This window comes from Nyctereutes procyonoides, unplaced genomic scaffold (genome assembly GCF_905146905.1).
Source record: "Nyctereutes procyonoides isolate TBG_1078 unplaced genomic scaffold, NYPRO_anot_genome, whole genome shotgun sequence".
Taxonomy (NCBI): domain Eukaryota; kingdom Metazoa; phylum Chordata; class Mammalia; order Carnivora; family Canidae; genus Nyctereutes; species Nyctereutes procyonoides.
This window is the reverse complement of record NW_026575043.1, coordinates 13327979-13346129: the sequence shown is the minus strand read 5'-3', so window position 1 is coordinate 13346129 and position 18151 is coordinate 13327979. Positions and strand designations below refer to the sequence as shown.

The 18151-nt window shown below is 43.0% G+C and overlaps 1 protein-coding gene across 3 annotated transcripts in view; it reads left to right on the top strand.

The window, feature by feature from the left end:
- The window catches only part of SIRT5 (sirtuin 5), a 37910-nt gene that overhangs the window by 2423 nt on the left and 17336 nt on the right, over nucleotides 1-18151 (top strand). For 2 of the 3 annotated variants that reach the window (XM_055322838.1, XM_055322840.1), the window contains exons 2-4: nucleotides 6003-6154; nucleotides 9016-9149; nucleotides 16021-16246. In XM_055322838.1, the coding sequence (XP_055178813.1) occupies nucleotides 6040-6154; nucleotides 9016-9149; nucleotides 16021-16246 (475 nt within the window). In that variant the 5' untranslated portion in view covers nucleotides 6003-6039. Of the gene's footprint in view, nucleotides 1-5322; nucleotides 5403-6002; nucleotides 6155-9015; nucleotides 9150-16020; nucleotides 16247-18151 lie in introns of all 3 variants that reach the window. The other variant, XM_055322839.1, reaches the window with a different exon arrangement.

Sequence of the window (18151 nt, the reverse complement as noted above, 5' to 3'; positions counted from 1 at the left end):
TTGGCAGAAGACCTATCACTGAGACCTTCTTGCATAAGAACTGTATAGACAAAGAGCACTGTAGCCGGCTGCTTTATTTTAATGCCTCTGTTGATTGGATTTTCCTTAAATTGTTTAAAGTTCTTAATGCTTTAAAATCCTACCTTTAGGGATCCCTGGGTGGCGCAGCGGTTTGGCGCCTGCCTTTGGCCCAGGGCGCGATCCCGGAGATCCGGGATCGAATCCCCCATCGGGCTTCCGGTGCATGGAGCCTGCTTCTCCCTCTGCCTGCGTCTCTGCCTCTCCCTCTCTGTGACTATCATAAATTAAAAAAAAAAAAAAAAATCCTACCTTCATGTCTGAGGAAAAAATAGGACAGTTTATTCAGGAGTTACCTAGAAGTCTTTGACCGTAAGCAGGAATGTTTGCAAACATTTGAAAACCTACAGAAGAAGAAAAGAATTTTCTGGAACAAAGTGATGTCTTCAAATTTTAGCAGTGGACTCAAACATCTTTTTTTTTTTTTTTTTTTTTTTTAAGATTTTATTTATTTACTCATGAGAGACACACAGAGAGAGACAGAGACGCAGAGGGAGAAGCAGGCTCCATGCAGGGTCTCCAGGATCATGCCCTGGACTGAGGGCGGCGCTAAACCGCTGAGCCACCCAGGCTGCCCAAACATCTTACTTTTTGAGAGAAGTAACTAAAGATATATATTAAGCTAAAAATGATCGCATAAGTAACTTCATGTAATACGTGTGAAAGTTTTAGGCAAGTTAGTATTCCCAGTATTGGAAACTTTGATTTTCACAGTTTTTATCAAGATGTGCAAATTTAACAGTTATCATCTATGACAGTATCTTAAAGTCTCAAATGAATTTTTTCTTTCTTTTTTTTTAATGAATTTTTTCTTGATAATTATTGAAGCTGGCTGATGGGAGCATAAGAATTCATTATATTATTTTTGTGTATGTTTAAGTTTTTCCATAATTTAAAAAAAAAAACTATCACAACACCTCACTTGTTACTGAGGTGTTTCAAATAATTAGTTTTTCCAAATAAATTGAAGTTTCTCAAAAGCCTATCCTGCCCATGCCAGGTGAAAATCATGTCAAGCCATTTCCCCCTTGCATCCTTTATAAATGGGGCACTAGGGTGATTTTCATGATGGTTCAGCATTCCCATTGTTGCAGTCTGCAGGCTGCTTACCAGGGTTCCTCTGTACCCAAGTCAGCCCACGTCTTCCCCCACCCCCATCAGCAGCCAGGGGCCTTTTTTGGTGTTCCCAGGCTCTGACCTGCATTCCTTCTTTGCAGAAAGGACTCCAGGCAGCCAGAGGGTCTTGTCCCATGAGGTTGTTGTAGAAACCAGCACTACACCATTTTTCTCTAACCTACCCTCTTTTTCAAAATTCCAAGCTTCTTCTCTAGTCTTTTTGATTACATCAGGGATGGGTTATGCTGCAAATTTGTCATTGTGCTTGCTTTTTTTTTTTTCTTTTTGTTTTTAAGTGAGGTTTATTGAAATATGACTTAGGTATTATGAAATTTCACCCTTCTTATTATATATACAATTCCATGAGTTTTTGGAAACCACTACAAAATAAAGACATAGAATTTTCCACTGCTTTACTGCTTTAAAAAAGTTCCCTGGCCCTCCTTACCTCCTCCCTCCCCCAGTTCCTGCAAACCAAGGATATGATTTCTGTACCTACAGTTTTGCTCTTTCATAATATCATATAAATGATCTCAAATAGTATGTAGGTTTTTGGTTTTAGCTTCATTTGCTTAGCATAATGCTTTTCTTTATTTTTTGTTACTTCAAAATAATTATAGGTTTACAGAAATGTTGCAGAAATAGTACACAGAATTCCCATATATTGTTCATCCAATTTCCCCTAAGGTTAACGTGTTACCAAACTAGAATACAAGGATCTAAACCAGGACATTGACCTTGGCAAGATACTGTTTGCTATTTTTGCCTCTGCAAAATTTCACTCAAATTTTGCCACTTCTCCCAGCAGTGTCTCCTTTCATGTCTTGAATCCAACCCAGAATCCCTTTGGAGAATTTCTTTGTCATGTCTCTTTAAGTCTGCAATCTGGGGAGAAGTCCCCAGTCTTTATTTTTCATTAACTTGGTAACTTTATTGAAGAGTACCAGTCAATTTTGCTATAGAATGCTTCCCCCACTGGAGTTTGTCTGCTGTATTTTTAATAATTAAATTAAATGCATTTTGGGGGGAAATTCTACAGAAGTGATGTTTGGCCCTCTCATTGCATCCTCTAAGGAGCTAGATGAAGTCAGTATGTCTTATTACTGATGATGTTAATTTTGATCACTCAGTTGAGGTTGGGTCTGTTAGCTTTTTCTCCTGTCAAGTTACTATTGCATAATACTTTAAAAGCTCACTCATGTTTTTGCATAGAGTGGCAGTTTATTCTTTTCATTGTGGAATAATATTTCATTGTACAGATGAATCACAGTTGGTGTTTTGTTTTTTGTTTTTCCCCCTTTATAAGTTGACGGACATTTGGTTTGCTTCCTTGTTTTGTCCTGGCCCTATGCAATGGACCCTGGTGTTCTGTTGAACATAATTTCACAGAGTACCAACATCAGACAAGGCTATCCTGTGACCACAGTGAATCAGGACAAAGACAAGACAACTCCATCATTAGGTCTGAACCCAGACAAAAACCCAGACAGACCATCCTCCTATCCTGGCTAATAGGAGAGACTGCTGCGTCTTGACCCCAGCTCCAGCCTTGTTTCACTTGTTGCACCTTTTCAGGAAGGTTCACGAAGATAACCAAGGTGTCCTGTTCCCTGACGGTCTAGAACAAAGCTTGCTTCTAGCAACTCTCACTAGCCTTCCTGACACAGACCCGGCTCCTGTAATAAATCCGTGCTAACACTGTACCTGAGACACTTTGCAGGTCCTCACAGTGTGCTGCTCTCTCCTTGCAACTTGTTCAACCTCAGGTGTGTTTGTGGTCTTTCACTGGAGAGCACGGACACTGTAAACCTACAAACACATGCATTGAAAATCCTTGCTTTTCCTCTGGTCTCCAAACACGCTATTTCTCACCCCACCTCCAACTCTTTCTACTCATTACTTGGGAAATCTTCCATTTTTTAAAATGCAAATGTAGATAAATGCTATAGTATATACTTCTATCTCCTTCCGTTTCTCTTACAAAACACTATATGCATCTGACTTTTTCCCCTCTTTATCTTCTGGAGATACTGGTCAAGGTTCTAGAGAATGTCTTGGGATGCCTGGCTGGGTCAGGCGGTAGAGCATGCAGCTCTTGATCTTGGGGTTGTAAATTTAAGCCCTATGTTGGGTATAGAGCTTACATTAAAAAAAAAAAAAAAAGATTAAGAGAGAATGTCTTTTTTTTTTTTTAACATGAAATCTGCACATTGGAATGCTTTGTGGAATGAAATAATCAATTTGTCACTAACAGGTTTTTAAAACCTTTCTATTTTATTTTTCATTTTTAAATTTTTTTAGTAACTGGTTTTTGAGCCTCATCTTCCAGACATTTTAAAATATTTTAAAAATTTTATTTAAATTCAATTAACATATAATGTATCATTGGTTTCAGAGGTAGATTCAGTGATTCATTAGTCTTATATAACTCTCACTGCTCTTTCCATCCTGTCCTCCTTAATGTCTGTCACCCAGTTACCCCCTCCCCCTACCTCCCTCCCCTCCAGCAACCCTCAGTTTGTTTCCTATGGTTAAGAGTCTCTTATGGTTTCAGATATTTATTTTTAACCTCTCTTACTATCCTCTGCTCTGCTGATACCAGCCATCACTTCTTTTTTTTTTTTTTTGTCTGCTTATAAATACAGTGGCAAATTACATTTAATCACTTTGTTCATTTGTTTTTTTTTATTTATTTTTTATTTATTTTTTTTTTTATTTTTTTTAAATTTTTATTTATTTATGATAGTCACAGAGAGAGAGAGAGGCAGAGACACAGGCAGAGGGAGAAGCAGGCTCCATGCACCGGGAGCCCGATGTGGGATTCGATCCGGGGTCTCCAGGATCGCGCCCTGGGCCAAAGGCAGGCGCCAAACCGCTGCGCCACCCAGGGATCCCCATTTGTTTTTTTTTAAATTGTAAAATACACAGAACATAAAAATTTACCACCTTAACCATTTTTTTATTCATGAAAGACAGAGGCAGAGACATAGGTAGGAAGGAGAAGCAGGATTCCATCCCAGGACCTCAGGATCACCACCTGAGCCAAATGCAGATGCTCAACCCCTGAGCCTCCCAAGTGCCCGCCATCTTTTTTTTTTTTTTTTAAGGTTTTATATATTTATTTATTTATTCGTGAGAGACACACAGAGAGAGGCAGAGACAGAGGCAGAGGGAGAAGCAGGCTCCCTGTAGGGAGCCTGATGTGGGACTCAATTCCAGGACCCCAGGATCACACCCTGGGCCAAAGGCAGACAGTTAACCGCTGAGCCACCCAGGCCCCCCAATGTGCCCCTTTTTAAGGGAACAGTTCAGTAGTGTTAAGTACATTTACTTTGTTGTATAATTAATCTCTAAAACTTTTTATTTTACAAAGCTGAAACCCTATGTCCATTACCTTTATTTTTAAACTATCCTATAGTTCACATACAGGAAAATTAACCCTTTTTGAGTATAGTGTTTCGTGGGTTTTGACAGACACAATCGTGTAACCACAGCCTTAATCAAGTCTTAGGACAGTTTTCTTACCCTTGAGAATCCCCTCCGGCCCCTTTGTGTTTTCACTCCTCCCTGCTCAGGCAGCCACTGGACCTATTTTCTGTTCCCTTAGTTTTGTCCCTTTTAGAATGTCATATTGGTGGATTCATATGCATATTTTATTGTCATTCTGGGTATTGTGACTGTGCCATTGTTTACTGAACTCATCCCCCATTGATAGGTTGTTTCCAGTCTCTTGCTGTTAACCACAGTGATCTAAAGAACAACTGTAGACTTGTCATTTTGGATGTGGGCAACTCTGTTTAAAAATTTTCCACACTTGGGGGATCCCTGGGTGGCGCAGCGGTTTAGCGCCTGCCTTTGGCCCAGGGCGCGATCCTGGAGATCCAGGATCGAATCCCACGTCGGGCTCCCAGTGCATGGAGCCTGCTTCTCCCTCTGCCTATGTCTCTGCCTGCCTCTCTCTCTCTCTCTCTCTCTCTCTCTCTCTCTCTTTCTATCATAAAAAAAAAAATTTTTTTTTCCACACTTGGGATTGCTAGGTCAAAGGGCAAATGCACTGGTAATTTTGATAGGTTGTCTTCCAAAGGGATTATGACATTTTGGTAAATGTGTTATTTTTCTGTTTTCTAGATCTACAGACCTTTCATTCTGAATTCTTCCAACAGTTTGCCCACTCGATCAGAGTCAGCCCTGCCAGTTACCCTTTTGATGTCAGTGAGCCAAATATTGTCCTTCTCTGTGTCTGGTTTTTTATAAAATTCCTCAGGGCTGGATAGAAATTTACTAAATGTGCTTTAAGTCACAGTTTCTTTTGACTTGATGTCCTCTTGGTCTTATTTGTTGGCATAGTACAAGTCTTCCCTGCCCAGTTCCATTCTCAGAATTTACATTCTCGTAGAAACTGTATTTTGACCAAAAGTTGAGAAGGCATGCCTTTTCCTTACCTTTTCATACCTTTTAAAAAGCAGCAGAGCTTGTTTTTTTCAAATGAATTTTCCCATCTTCCCCCTTCCCAAGCCTCTAAGGCAGTATTTCTCAAACTTGCAGAATACTGCTGGTCTGGGGGAGAACCACTGCTTCAGGGCCCTTTGGAGTGCTTGAGAACACAAGTGGGAAACAGTTGGTTTAGAGCACGAATACCATCAAGATCTGTTACTAATGATTTTTATAAAGGGCATTCTTACACACACACACACACACACACACACATATATATATACACACACACACACAAACACACATATAGATAGATACACACATGTATGTACAAAAACAAGTTGATTTTATTTGTTTCTGTGGTTTTTTTCTAGAACCCATCTCAGGAATTAGTACCACAAAGACAACTTGATGCAACCTCTTCAGATTGCCCCCTGTCGATTACTTTATGGGCTGTATCGTGGATTGAAGTCTCCAGCCTCCACTGGAACCCGGATTTGCCCAACAATGGCTCGACCAAGTTCAAGTAGGTCTTTCTCAGCCTGCCACCCCCTTCATCTCCAGTGGAATTTGTAGTACCTGAGAGTTCCTGGACTTTGAGGGGGAATGTCTATAGTGGCGCAAGTGCTAGGCAAGCTTTTGGAGAAAGCTGCCATCTTTCCTCAGGCAAGCCCCTTCCAGGACAGGGTCTGGGATTACCTCTGAGTAGTCAAACTGAAGTCCTTTGGAGACATTTTATTGCTTCTCCCAGAATATTTGCATTCAGGCTTCTCACCTAGGATTTGTCTTTTAAGGTCCTTGCCTCTCAGCGAGGTTTGTCCTTACAGCATTATATGGAGTTAAATGTTCTGCACAGATGGGATTCTTATCTCTAGCTGGGCTCTTAATCTGTAGTGAATATAGTGCCTAACAGATTTATATAATACAGGATCTTTGGTGGGCCTGTTAAACGTGTGTTAGTATGGCATTGAAAGGCCAAGCTGACCTCTTTTTGTTATTTTTCAACTTCTGGATAACTTCTTTCTAATATTGCAAGTGTGCCCAGACATACCAGCCCCTCCTTCCATTTTGCCCAAGTTCAGGAACAGAAAACAACAACATCCCTTGGGAATAAGGCAGGCTGCTTGAATCTATGGGGGACCCGCAGCTGTGTGCTTGCTTGACTTCTGCCCAGAGTGGGCCATCTGGGTTTGGAACTGCAAAAGTCCTGGGGTATTTTCCCTCAGTCATTGGGAAATGCCTCTTCTTTCTTCTTTCTTCTTTCTCCTTTCTCCTTTCTCCTTTCTTCTCCTCCTCCCCCTCCTCCTCCTCCCCTTCCCCCTCCTCCTCCTCCTTCTCCAGATTTTACACCATGTTAACATTATTGTATTTGCATCCTGTTTTCCAAGAACCAAACCCAAGCTGACCTTCTTGTTTCTAGAAGTTGCTAAAAGTGGGACCTTAATAGAATCACCTTAACTAGGATCTGTTCATCAGTAGGATGACGTTTCAGGTTTTTTTTTTTTTTTTTTTTTTTAAGATGTTTAGAGCTAAGGGAAAGCATTATGTGTGAACTTTGAAGTCCTTGAGAACATTTGTAGGGTTTGAACCCTCAAGTCATACAAAGAGTCCGTAGTAAAGTACTCTTTTATCTATTAAGCATCTTGTTTTTTTCAGGAGATTAGACCAAACTGCAAACTCTAATCCACCCAGACTGGATTTCTTTTTTTGAATTCTTCCTGGTTGGACAGCTTTAGTGAGCTTCATTTGTCATACTGGTCTGTCTCCGAAGGGAATGGGAGCGTGGGCTGAGCTTCGGCATGGTCGGCAAATGGTTGGACTAGTTATATCATAAGGGAACAGGGTACCAGCACCATCTTAAATCCTTTGGGACTTAAACTTCTAGACGTGATCCCAGAGAGCTTTAAGAATGTGATTGGAGGGGCACCTGGGTGGCTCAGTCAGTAAAATGTCTGCCTTTGGCTCAGGTCATGATCTCAGAGTCCTGGATTGATCGAGTCCTGAGTCAGGCTCCCTGCTCAGTGGGGAGCCTGCTTCTCCCTCTCCTTCTGCCCCTCCCCCTGCTTGTGTGCTCTCTCTGTCAAATAAATAAAATCTTAAAAAAAAAAAAAAGTTGGAGAGGGAGTTGGATCCTCTGCTTCTTTGTTTCTGAGAGTCTACTTTTACTCCCTGTGCCTTCTTACCAGTAGCCAGAGAGGAAGGGAAGGGGAGAAGGGATGGGGATCTTTATTGAGGTTCTCAGTCCTGGGCCAGTCATGAAGGTGACTCTGGGCTTACCAGGCTGAGGTCTTATAAGGGAGGTGGCAATATGAGAGACCAACAGAATCTGTCTTACCAGCTTGGGGTACAAAATGGAGTCATGTTCCTTTTCATATCTCAGTTCATTGTCTCTCCACCCCCATCCCCCTATCTCTCCTTTTCTCCATCTCGGCTATCCCCAGTTCCATCTCTCAGGGGATGCTCCTTCATTCCAGGGTCTCCATTGCCTCCAGTGGGGGAGGCCAGAAAACCTGCTGCACTAAGGACTCACCTGCACTTTTGCCAAAATTTGCAGTGCATTAGCATAGGTTAGCCACTCTGGGGAGATGTCTGTGTTGGCGGTGGTGGGGGTGGTGGTCACAGGCAGTGCTGGTCTGGCATTTTCCCATCCATTAGCTTTTAAAAATCTTTCTAACAGCCTGCTTGTGGGAAGGCAGTACTGTGTACATCAAACATCCAGAGAGCAGAGGGCAAGTCCTCACAGGTGGATGGATGGGAGACAGCCGAGATTCAAAGCCAGAGTCATGGGCCCTGCTTCTTTCTTTAAGATGCTATATGCTCGCACATTAGGCCACATGAATGGCGTCTTCATGGTACAGGAGTGATTTTTTTTTTAATTTTTAAAATTTAATTTATTTTTAAAAGATTTTATTTATACATTTGATAGAGAGCATAAGCAGGGGAGCAACAGGAAGCGGCAGAGGGAGAAGCAGGCTCCCCAGTGAGCAGGGAGCCCAATGTGGGGCTCTATCCCATGACCCTGGGATCATGACCTGAGCCAAAGGCAGATGCTTAACTGACTGAGCCACCCAGGCGGCCCTGATTTTTTTTAAAGATGTATTTGCTTATTTTAGAGAGAGAGAGACAATCTCAAGCAGACTCCATGCTCAGCGTGGACCCTGATACAGGGCTCAATCTCTTGACCCTGAGATAGCAACTTGAGTGGAAATCGAGAGTCAGATGCTCAACTGCCTGAACCTTGCAGGTGCCCCTGTATAGGACTGATTTTTATTTGGGTATCCTAAAGTATGATTTCACACGAGGTCAAGTCAAAATATGAACAATCAATACAGGATATAAATGTCCACATGGTACACTGGATTTATAAAGATTTTGTTCTTTCTTTAGATATGGCTGATTTTCGGAAGCTTTTTGCAAAAGCGAAGCACATAGTCATCATTTCAGGGGCTGGCGTTAGTGCTGAGAGCGGAGTCCCAACTTTCAGAGGAGCTGGGGGCTACTGGAGAAAATGGCAAGCTCAGGTGAGGGGCGTTTCCAGAATTCCGAGGGTTTCCTCTGAATGAAACCGTGGCAGAGTTTGACTCAAAGCCTGATGCCTAACCCAGGGGACAAAGTTCCAAAATTAACTGTGACTCTTGTCTTGCTTATTGTGGCATCGAAACACAGTGTGTGTGATGAAGGATTAAGGTCTCAGACATAAGCAAAATAGCCGCTTTCCTTGCTTTCTAGATCTGTATAGATTGTATTTATTCCCATAACAATTTATTTTATTTTATTTTATTTTTTAAAGGTTTCATTCATGTATTTGTGAGAGAGAGAGAGAGGGAGGCAGAGACACAGGCAGAGGGAGGAGCAGCCTTCCTGGGGGTAGCCCGATGTTGGACTTGATCCCAGGACCCTGGGATCATGCCCTGAGCCGAAGGCAGATGCTCAACCACTGAGCCATTCAGGCATCCCATATTCTCATAACAATTTGGATTTCTTCTGGTAATTAGAGTCAGAGAAATCTTGGTTAGCATAGTTCCAATCACTCTTCTACAGATTTTGAAATTAAATACTACACATTTTTAAAGTTCCTGTGACTTTTCATGTATTTTTAAAAGATTTTATTTATTTATTTGAGAGAGAGAGAGAGAGAATGCATGAGTGGCAATGGGGGGTAGACAGAGGGAGAGAGAGAAACAGATGCCCCGCTGAGCAGGGAGCCCCATGGTGGGGCTCAATCCCAGGACCCTGAGATCATGAGCTGAGCCCAAGGCAGATGCTTAACCACCTGAGCCACCCAGGTGCCCTTGAAATTTTCATATCTAAAGCCACAGTTGCACTGTTGAAGGCTTAGAGCTTCATGTGTAAAACTTTATATGAAGGCTATTAGAATGAAAGCTCTATGGGCATGGACTTTTTAAAAATTCAATTTGTATTAAGGTAAAAATAAAATAATTTAAGATTTACATTTGTATTCAGGTATAATATATAGTTGACCCTTGAACAACCTAGATTTGAATCGCGTGGGTCCACTGACACATGGATTTTTTTTTCTATATATATTATAAAATTTTTTAGATTTGCAGCAATTTGAAAAAACTCACAGATGAGCAGCATAACCTAGAAATATTTAAAAATTTAAGAAAAAGATATGTCATAAATTCATAAATGCATGAAATATATGTAGATACTAGTCTGTTTTTATCATTTATTACCATACAAATTTATTATAAAAATTTAAAATTTATTAAAACTTACGTACACAAATGCAGACCACATATGGTGCCATTCTTAGTCTAGAGAAATGTAAACAAATGTAATGATGCAGTATTAAATCTCACTTAAACCTGACTGTAGTGCCTACCGTACTTCTGTAATAGTTTTGTAGCTACCTCCTCCTGTTGCTGTTGCGGTGAGCTCAAATATGGCAAGTATCTGTTTAAGATTTGGTGTGACACTAGTCATCTCTATGTGAGCAGTTTGTCCCTCCAGTAAATTTCATGTTGCAGTAAAGAGTAGTCTCAAAAACAAACAAATAGACAAAAACAAAAAAAACCAACAAAAAAGAGTAATCTCTTGGAATACCACTTTGCACCAGCGAGAATGGCTAAAATTAACAAGACAGGAAACAATAAATGTTGGCCAGGATGTGGACAATGCTGGTAGGAATGCAAGCTGGTGCTGCCACTCTGGAAAACAGTATGAAGGTTCCTGGAGAAGTTAAAAATAGAGCTACCTTCCCACCCAGTAATTGTACTCCTGGGTATTTACCCCAAAGATACAGATGTAGTGAAATGACAGGACACCTGTACTCCAATGTTCATAGAAGAAATGTCCACAATAGCCAGACTGTGGAAAGTGCTGAGATGTCCTTGGACAGATGAATGGATAAAGAAGATGTGGTATAGATATACTATGGAATATTACTCAGCCGTCAGAGGATGAATACCTATATTTACATCGACATGGATGGAACTGTAGGGTATTAGGTTGAGTGCTAGAAGTCAGTCGAAGAAAGACAATGATCATATGGTTTCACTCATGCGGATATAAGAAATAGGGATAGGGACTATAAGGAAAGGGGAAAAACTGAGTGGGGAAAAATTAGAGAGGAAGAAAACCATGAGAAACTCCTAACTCTGAAAAATAAACAAAAAGTTGCAGAGGAGGAGGTGGGGTGGGGGAAGGGGGTAACTGGGTGATGGGCATTCAGAAAGGCATGTGGTGTGATGAGCACTGGGTGTTATACTATATGTTGGCCAATTGAATTTAAATAGGAAAAATTTTAAAAAGAGTGATCTCTTGGGGTTCCCGTATATTTTTCATCATGTTTAGTGCAATATGATCAACCCTGAATCATACCATGGGACCCATGCAAAGTGCCACTAGTGATGTAGAAAATGCTCCCAAAAAGCTGAGGAAAGTCATGACATGACATTTTAAAAAAAAGTTGAATTGCTTGATATGACCTATAGATTGAGGTCTGCCACTGTGGTTGCCCACCAATTATTTCAGGAAGATCCATTGGGGAAAAAAAAAGGAAATTCATGAGGCCATTGCCATAGCTATACCAGCAGGTGCAAAAATCTTGCACTTTTTTGTGAACTACATATATATATATATTTTTTTTGTAAATATTTTATTTATTTATTCATGAAAGACAGAGAGAGACACAGGCAGAGGGAGAAGCAGGCTCCCTACAAGGGGCCCGATGTGAGACTCGATCCTGGATCCCAGGATCATACCCTGAGCTGAAGGTAGATGCTCCACTGCTGAGCCACCCAGGCGTCCAGTGAAATATATTTTTATCTCATATTGAAAATGCGGCTTTTATGCAGTTCAGGATTGGCTTTAAGAGAGGTATACCTTTAGACTCCATGGTGATTTGAGAAAAAGCAAAGTCATTATATGATAACTTAAAGCAAAAAAAAAGGTAAAGGATCTAAAGCTGGAAAATTCAGAAGCAGCAGAATTTGGTTTGATAATCTTAAAAAGAGGTTTGGCTTAAAAAAAAAAAAGCCAAGCTAACAGGAGAAGTAGCTTCTGCCAGCCAAGAGGCAGCAGACAAGTTCCCAGACCCCATTAAGAAGATCTTTGAGGAGAGAATATGTCTGCCTACACAGGTTTTTTTTTTTTTTTTAATTTTTATTTATTTATGATAGTCAGAGAGAGAGAGAGAGAGAGAGGCAGAGACATAGGCAGAGGGAGAAGCAGGCTCCATGCACCGGGAGCCTGACGTGGGATTTGATCCTGGGTCTCCAGGATCACTCCCCGGGCCAAAGGCAGGCGCTAAACCGCTGTGCCACCCAGGGATCCCATGCGCCACCCAGGGATCCCCCTACACAGGTTTTTAATATAGACAGAGTGCCCTGTTCTGGGGGGAAAATATGCTACGAAGGATGTTTATTAGTAAGAGAGAAGTGATGCCAAGATTTAAGACAGGAAGGGATAGGCTAATTCTACCGTTTTATACAAATGCAGTCAGGTTTCTTTCTTTTTTATTTTTATTTTTTTTATTAGATTTTATTTATTTATTCATGAGAGACAGAGAGAAGCAGAGACACAGGCAGAGGAAGAAGCAGGTTCTATGTAGGGAGCCCGATGTGGGACTCATCCCAGGTCTTCAGGATAATGCCTCGAGCTGAAGGCGGCACTAAACCACTGAGCCACCCAGGCTGCCCTGCAGTCAGGTTTCTGATCAGGACAGCCCTTATCTATAAAGCTGATAACTCCACAAGTTTTCAAGGGAAAAGATAAATAGCAGGTGCCAGTCTTGGTTGTACAAGAAGGAGGCCTGGACAACAAGAATCCTGTTTCTGGATGGGCCCCATTGATGAAGTACCTTGCTAATAAGAGACTGCCTTTTAATGTTCCTTTGATATTGGACAATGCCCCTGGCCACCCAGAAGCCCGTGAGTTCAACACTGAAGGCATCAGACTGGTCTACTTGTTCCCAAACACAATATCTCTAATTCAGCCTGTAGGTCAAGGGGGTTATAAGGACCTTTAAGGCTCATGAAACACAGTGCTCTATGGAAAGGATTGTCAACACTGTGGAAGGGTACCCTGACAGAACATCATGAAAGTCTGGAAGGATTATGCTAGTAAAGATGGCATCATTAGGGAAGAAGCTGTGAAAGCCATCAAGCCCAAAACAATAAATTCTTTTTTTTTTAAAGATTTTATTTATTTATTCATTCACGAGAGACGCACACACACACACACACACACACACACACAGAGAGAGAGAGAGAGAGAGAGAGAGGCAGAGACACAGGCAGAGGGAGAAGTAGCCTCCATGCAGGGAGTCTGATGCAGGACTCTATCCCGGGACCCTGGGATCATGACCTGAGCCAAAGACGGACACTCAACCACTGAGCCACCTGTGTGGCTATGGGGCGTCCCCATAACAATGTTTCTAATACTGCATTATGAACATGGCTATAATACTGAATGCCGTAAAGATACTATAACCATTCATTAGTATAGCTGGTAGACCAGCTACCTTGAAGCCATGTTATCCATTGCACTAGGGACCATAAAGCAGTCCTATGGGTACTTCTTCATTATCAGTGTATGAATTTTCACGCATAAATAAATATGAATTTTTTAACATTATCTTTTATTTACTTAAAAGATTTATTTATTTATTTGTTCATGAGAGAGACAGAGACATAGGCAAAGGGAGAAGCAGACTCCCTGCGGGGAGCCTGATGTGGGACTTGATCCCTGGGATCACTGCCTGAGCCAAAGGCAGATGCTCAAACACTGAGCCACCCTAGTGCCCCTATCTTTTATTTTTTGATGTCTACTGTTAGTAATCTGTATAACATCTATAGTCTTTTGTATCGTATATAAGAATATTGATGTAGGCCCTGACAGATGATTTCTGGTGTAAACAGACAACATATTTTCGGCATTGATCCGTACAGGACAGCAATGTAAATGTATTTTCTCTTCCTTACAATTTTCTTAACATTTTCTTTTTTTCTAGTGTACTTTATTGTAAGAATACATTATATAATACATATAACATACAAAATATGTGTTACTTAACTGTTGATGTTATTGGTAAGGCTTCCAGTTGACAGTAGAAGCTATTAGTAGTTAAGTTTTGGGGAAGTCAGAAGTTACATGCAAGATTTTTGACTGCACAGAGGTTGGTGCTCTTAACCCCCACGTTGTTTAAGGGTTAACTGTACATGCAATAAAACTCACTGATTTGAAGTGTGTATTTAATCAATGAGTTTTAACAAGTGAGCCAACACCCATCCTGGTTACAATGTACCATTAGACCCTTAGGCACTGAGCCTCCTCCCCTCCTCTGGCCCAAGATATCCCTAGTTTAGAAATGTAGATTTTGTCAGTACATTGCTCTGTCCCCAGCTCCAGAACTCTGGCACATGTAAGAGCTTAGTAGACCTTTGTTGGTTGAATGAAGGTCATCATAAATAGTTACTTCAGTCATGAATTCCAGATTTAGTAGGTAGGTTCTTGTTAAGTGAAGGGTTGATGAACCTACCTTTCCTTCCCTACTAAATGCCTCGGGCTGGCAAATGTTTGGGATTTGTTACTTTTCTGCTGTCCTCGAGATGAGCCTACGGATGTAGATGTGAGGATCATTGCCTTAAAGGTGAAGGCGGGGAGGAAGAAGAGCAGAGGTTTTTTTTTTTTTTTTTTTTTAAAGATTTTATTTATTTATTCATGAGAGACACAGAGATAGAGAGGCAGAGACACAGGCAGTGGGAGAAGCAGGCTCCATGCAGGGAGCCTGACGCGGGACTCAATCCTGGGTCTCCAGGATCAGGCCCTGGGCTGAAGGCAGCGCTAAACCACTGAGCCACCAGGGCTGCCCGTGCATAGGGTTCTTAGGGTCCCACAAGACAGAGGATCCACACAGAGCAGTCCCTGAATTAGAGAAGCAGTGGGTGTGGGCCTAGAGGGCCTCAGGGTCTCTCCTAGAGGAGAGATGTGGTGAGTAGCGTCAAAGCAGCTCAGATTTTGTGGGGAAGCAAAGAAGTCAACAGAATGTGTTTGACTCCAGCTGTGTTCCAGGGACACACGTACACTAGTTCATGTGCCACCCGTAAACCATGTCAGGCCACTTGTGTTCTGAGTGGAGGGCAGGAAGCCAGTCCAGGGTGGATGTGGATAATCTGCAGCATAGACGTTTGCTCCCCCTTCATTCCCCAGATGAAGGCTGACACTACTGCTAGGCAGAAGGGTGACCTTTATAGTCAAAACGCGTAATACCAGCACCGCCACAGTCCAGATAGAGAATGCTTCAGTTCTTGCCAGAGCTTCCCCTGTGGCCCTCTCCCCATTGGCTTGCAGTTCCAGATGACAGCTACTCTCCTACCTTTCACTACAATGGAGGATTTTCTCTCCTAGAAGAGGAATCATCCTTTAAAAACATATTTTTTAAATATTCTGTTAACACGTATGCTCTTTTATATGTGTAGTTGTGTGTATCTGTGTAGCTATAATCATAAAAAACTCAATTGTGACCGTTAGACCTCAGGTGGGCATTTTGCATCATACATTTTTCCCCTAGATAAATGAAATTGACTTTCAGTATTTTAGGGCTCCATGAAAAAACAGATTCAACCTAAATCCCTTCTGGCATTACTTTGCTTCCTGTCCATAAGGTTCTTAACTGATAAATGGGACAGTTTGCGATATCCCTGCCTATTAAGTGGAGAAATTAAAACCGATTTCTCCAGGGTCCCCTGTTAGTCCAGGATTGGGGCTCAGCCTGGTGCCCGGAGCCCTGTCCCTAGTGGGGACGTCCGTGGGCCTGTGGTAGGTGTGCTGCAGCCTGCCCCCTCCCAGCGCTGCCTGCTGCCATGGTCCGGAGCGCCTGTGTGTCCCGCCCTCTCTGACTCCTGCCTCTTCTCTCGCCCCCAGGACCTGGCCACCCCTCAGGCCTTTGCACGAAACCCTTCCCTGGTGTGGGAGTTCTACCATTATCGGCGGGAGGTCATGCTCAGCAAGGAGCCAAACCCGGGGCACCTTGCCATTGCCGAATGTGAGGCCCAGCTGCGCGAGCAGGGCCGACGGGTCATGGTCATCACTCAAAACATCGATGAGCTGCATCGCAGGGCTGGCACTAAGAACCTTCTGGAAATCCATGGTGAGGGGCCCTCATGTGGGGGCAAGACCAGACAACAAAACACACGTCCTGCTGTTTCCACCTGGACCCACTGTATCAGAATCTGCATTGTTATGATTTTATTTATTTATTTGAGAGCACAAGCAGGGGGACCAACAGACAAAGGGAGAGGGAGAATCAGACTCCCCACTGAGGAGGGAGCCCGATGCGGGACTCGATCCTAGGACCCTGGGCTCATGACCAGAACTGAAGGCAGACACTTCTTTTTTTTTTTTTTAAGATTTTATTTATTTATTCATGAGAGACACACACAGAGAGAGAGAGAGAGGGGGGGGGGGCAGAGACACGGGCAAAGGGAGAAGCAGGCTCCATGCAGGGAGCCCAACGTGGGACTCAATCCTGGGGCTCCAGGATCAGGCCCTGGGCTGAAGGCGGCGCTAAACCACTGAGCCATCTGGGCTGCCCTGATGGCAGACGCTTAACCGACTGAGCCCCCCAGGTGCCCCCAGAATCTGCATTTGACGAGACGGCGACACGAGGTGTCTGGTGTGCACATTACAGGGCAGAGGTGCAAGTGCCCAGCTGGGCTGAGGGGGGGAGAGAAGAGGCTCGGGCTGTCGAACAGCTATGGCTTGAACATGAACCACCCGGGAAGAGCCTGGCATTCCTGGGGGTGGCCGTTTACTTTCCGCAGCTTGGAGGCTGCGCGGCTGCTCCACCCGCAAGCCTGGAGGAAGCTGCCAGATCTGGGACCTGCCCTGTAGCAAGCCCACCGAGTCTGTGATGCCTGTGGAGGTTGTCTTACATCCCGCTGGCTTCCCTTCTCTGCATTGGTGACACCCTGCTTCTCCCTCATGTCCTCTTTAACCCTCCCTTTGGGGCTTACCAAAAGTCTAATCAGTCCATTCACACAAGAGCATGAGCATAAATGGGCATGCGAGATTTCTTCCCCAGGGTGTTTGTATTTAAGGGTCTACAAAACTTGCATCCCAAGGAATGCATTTCTTAACTGTGGAATTTCCAGAAGCAGTGACCCAGTGGGGAATGTTGCTGGTCTCTAGGTATGCAGTGAAGTTGCACATTTTGGCCTGAGATAATGGCAGTTGAGCAGGGTTCACTTGGGGCCAGTCTCACTTTCATGTCCCAGCAGTAGTCGGCCACCTGCTGACTTAGTGCCTTATTGGCACCTTCTTTGACTGGGTCTGTCCATGTGATTCTTCTCATTTCTTTGCAGTGTCAGAATGTAAGTGGTGTCACTTGCCATGTATAAATGTATAAAATGCAGGTGTTAACACCTATCTTATAGTTGTTTTAAGGATTAAATAAGATAGGGATGCCTGGGTGGCTTAATGGTTGAGCATCTGCCTTTGGCTCACGGTGTGATCCCGGATTCCCGCAATTGAGTCCCACAACGGGCTCCTTGCATGAAGCCTGCTTCTCCCTCTGCCTCTTTCTCTGTGTCTCTCATGAATAAATAAATATTTTTTTAAAAAGGATTAAGTAAGATAATACGTGCATATTAGTTGGGACTTGGGGGTTGCAGATAATTAGAACTCTCTTCCAATTTAGGTGAAAACAAAAGAAAACCCTTCCTTTCATCAAGCTAAAGATGCCACCAATTTTAGGGTGCATCATACCCAGCGTGGGGCTTGAACTCACAACCCCGAGATCAGGACCTGAGCTGAGATCAGAGTTGGATGCTTGACTGACTGAGCCACCCAGGCACCTCAAGATCCATCACATTTTTTTTTTTAAAGATTTTATTTATTCATGAGAGATGGAGAGAGGGGCAGAGACACAGGCAGAGGGAGAAGCAGGCTCCCTGCAAGGAGTCTGATGCAGGACTTGATCCCAGGACCCCAGGATCATGACCCAAGCTGAAGGCAAACGCTCAATCACTGAGCCACCCAGGTGCCTTGATACATC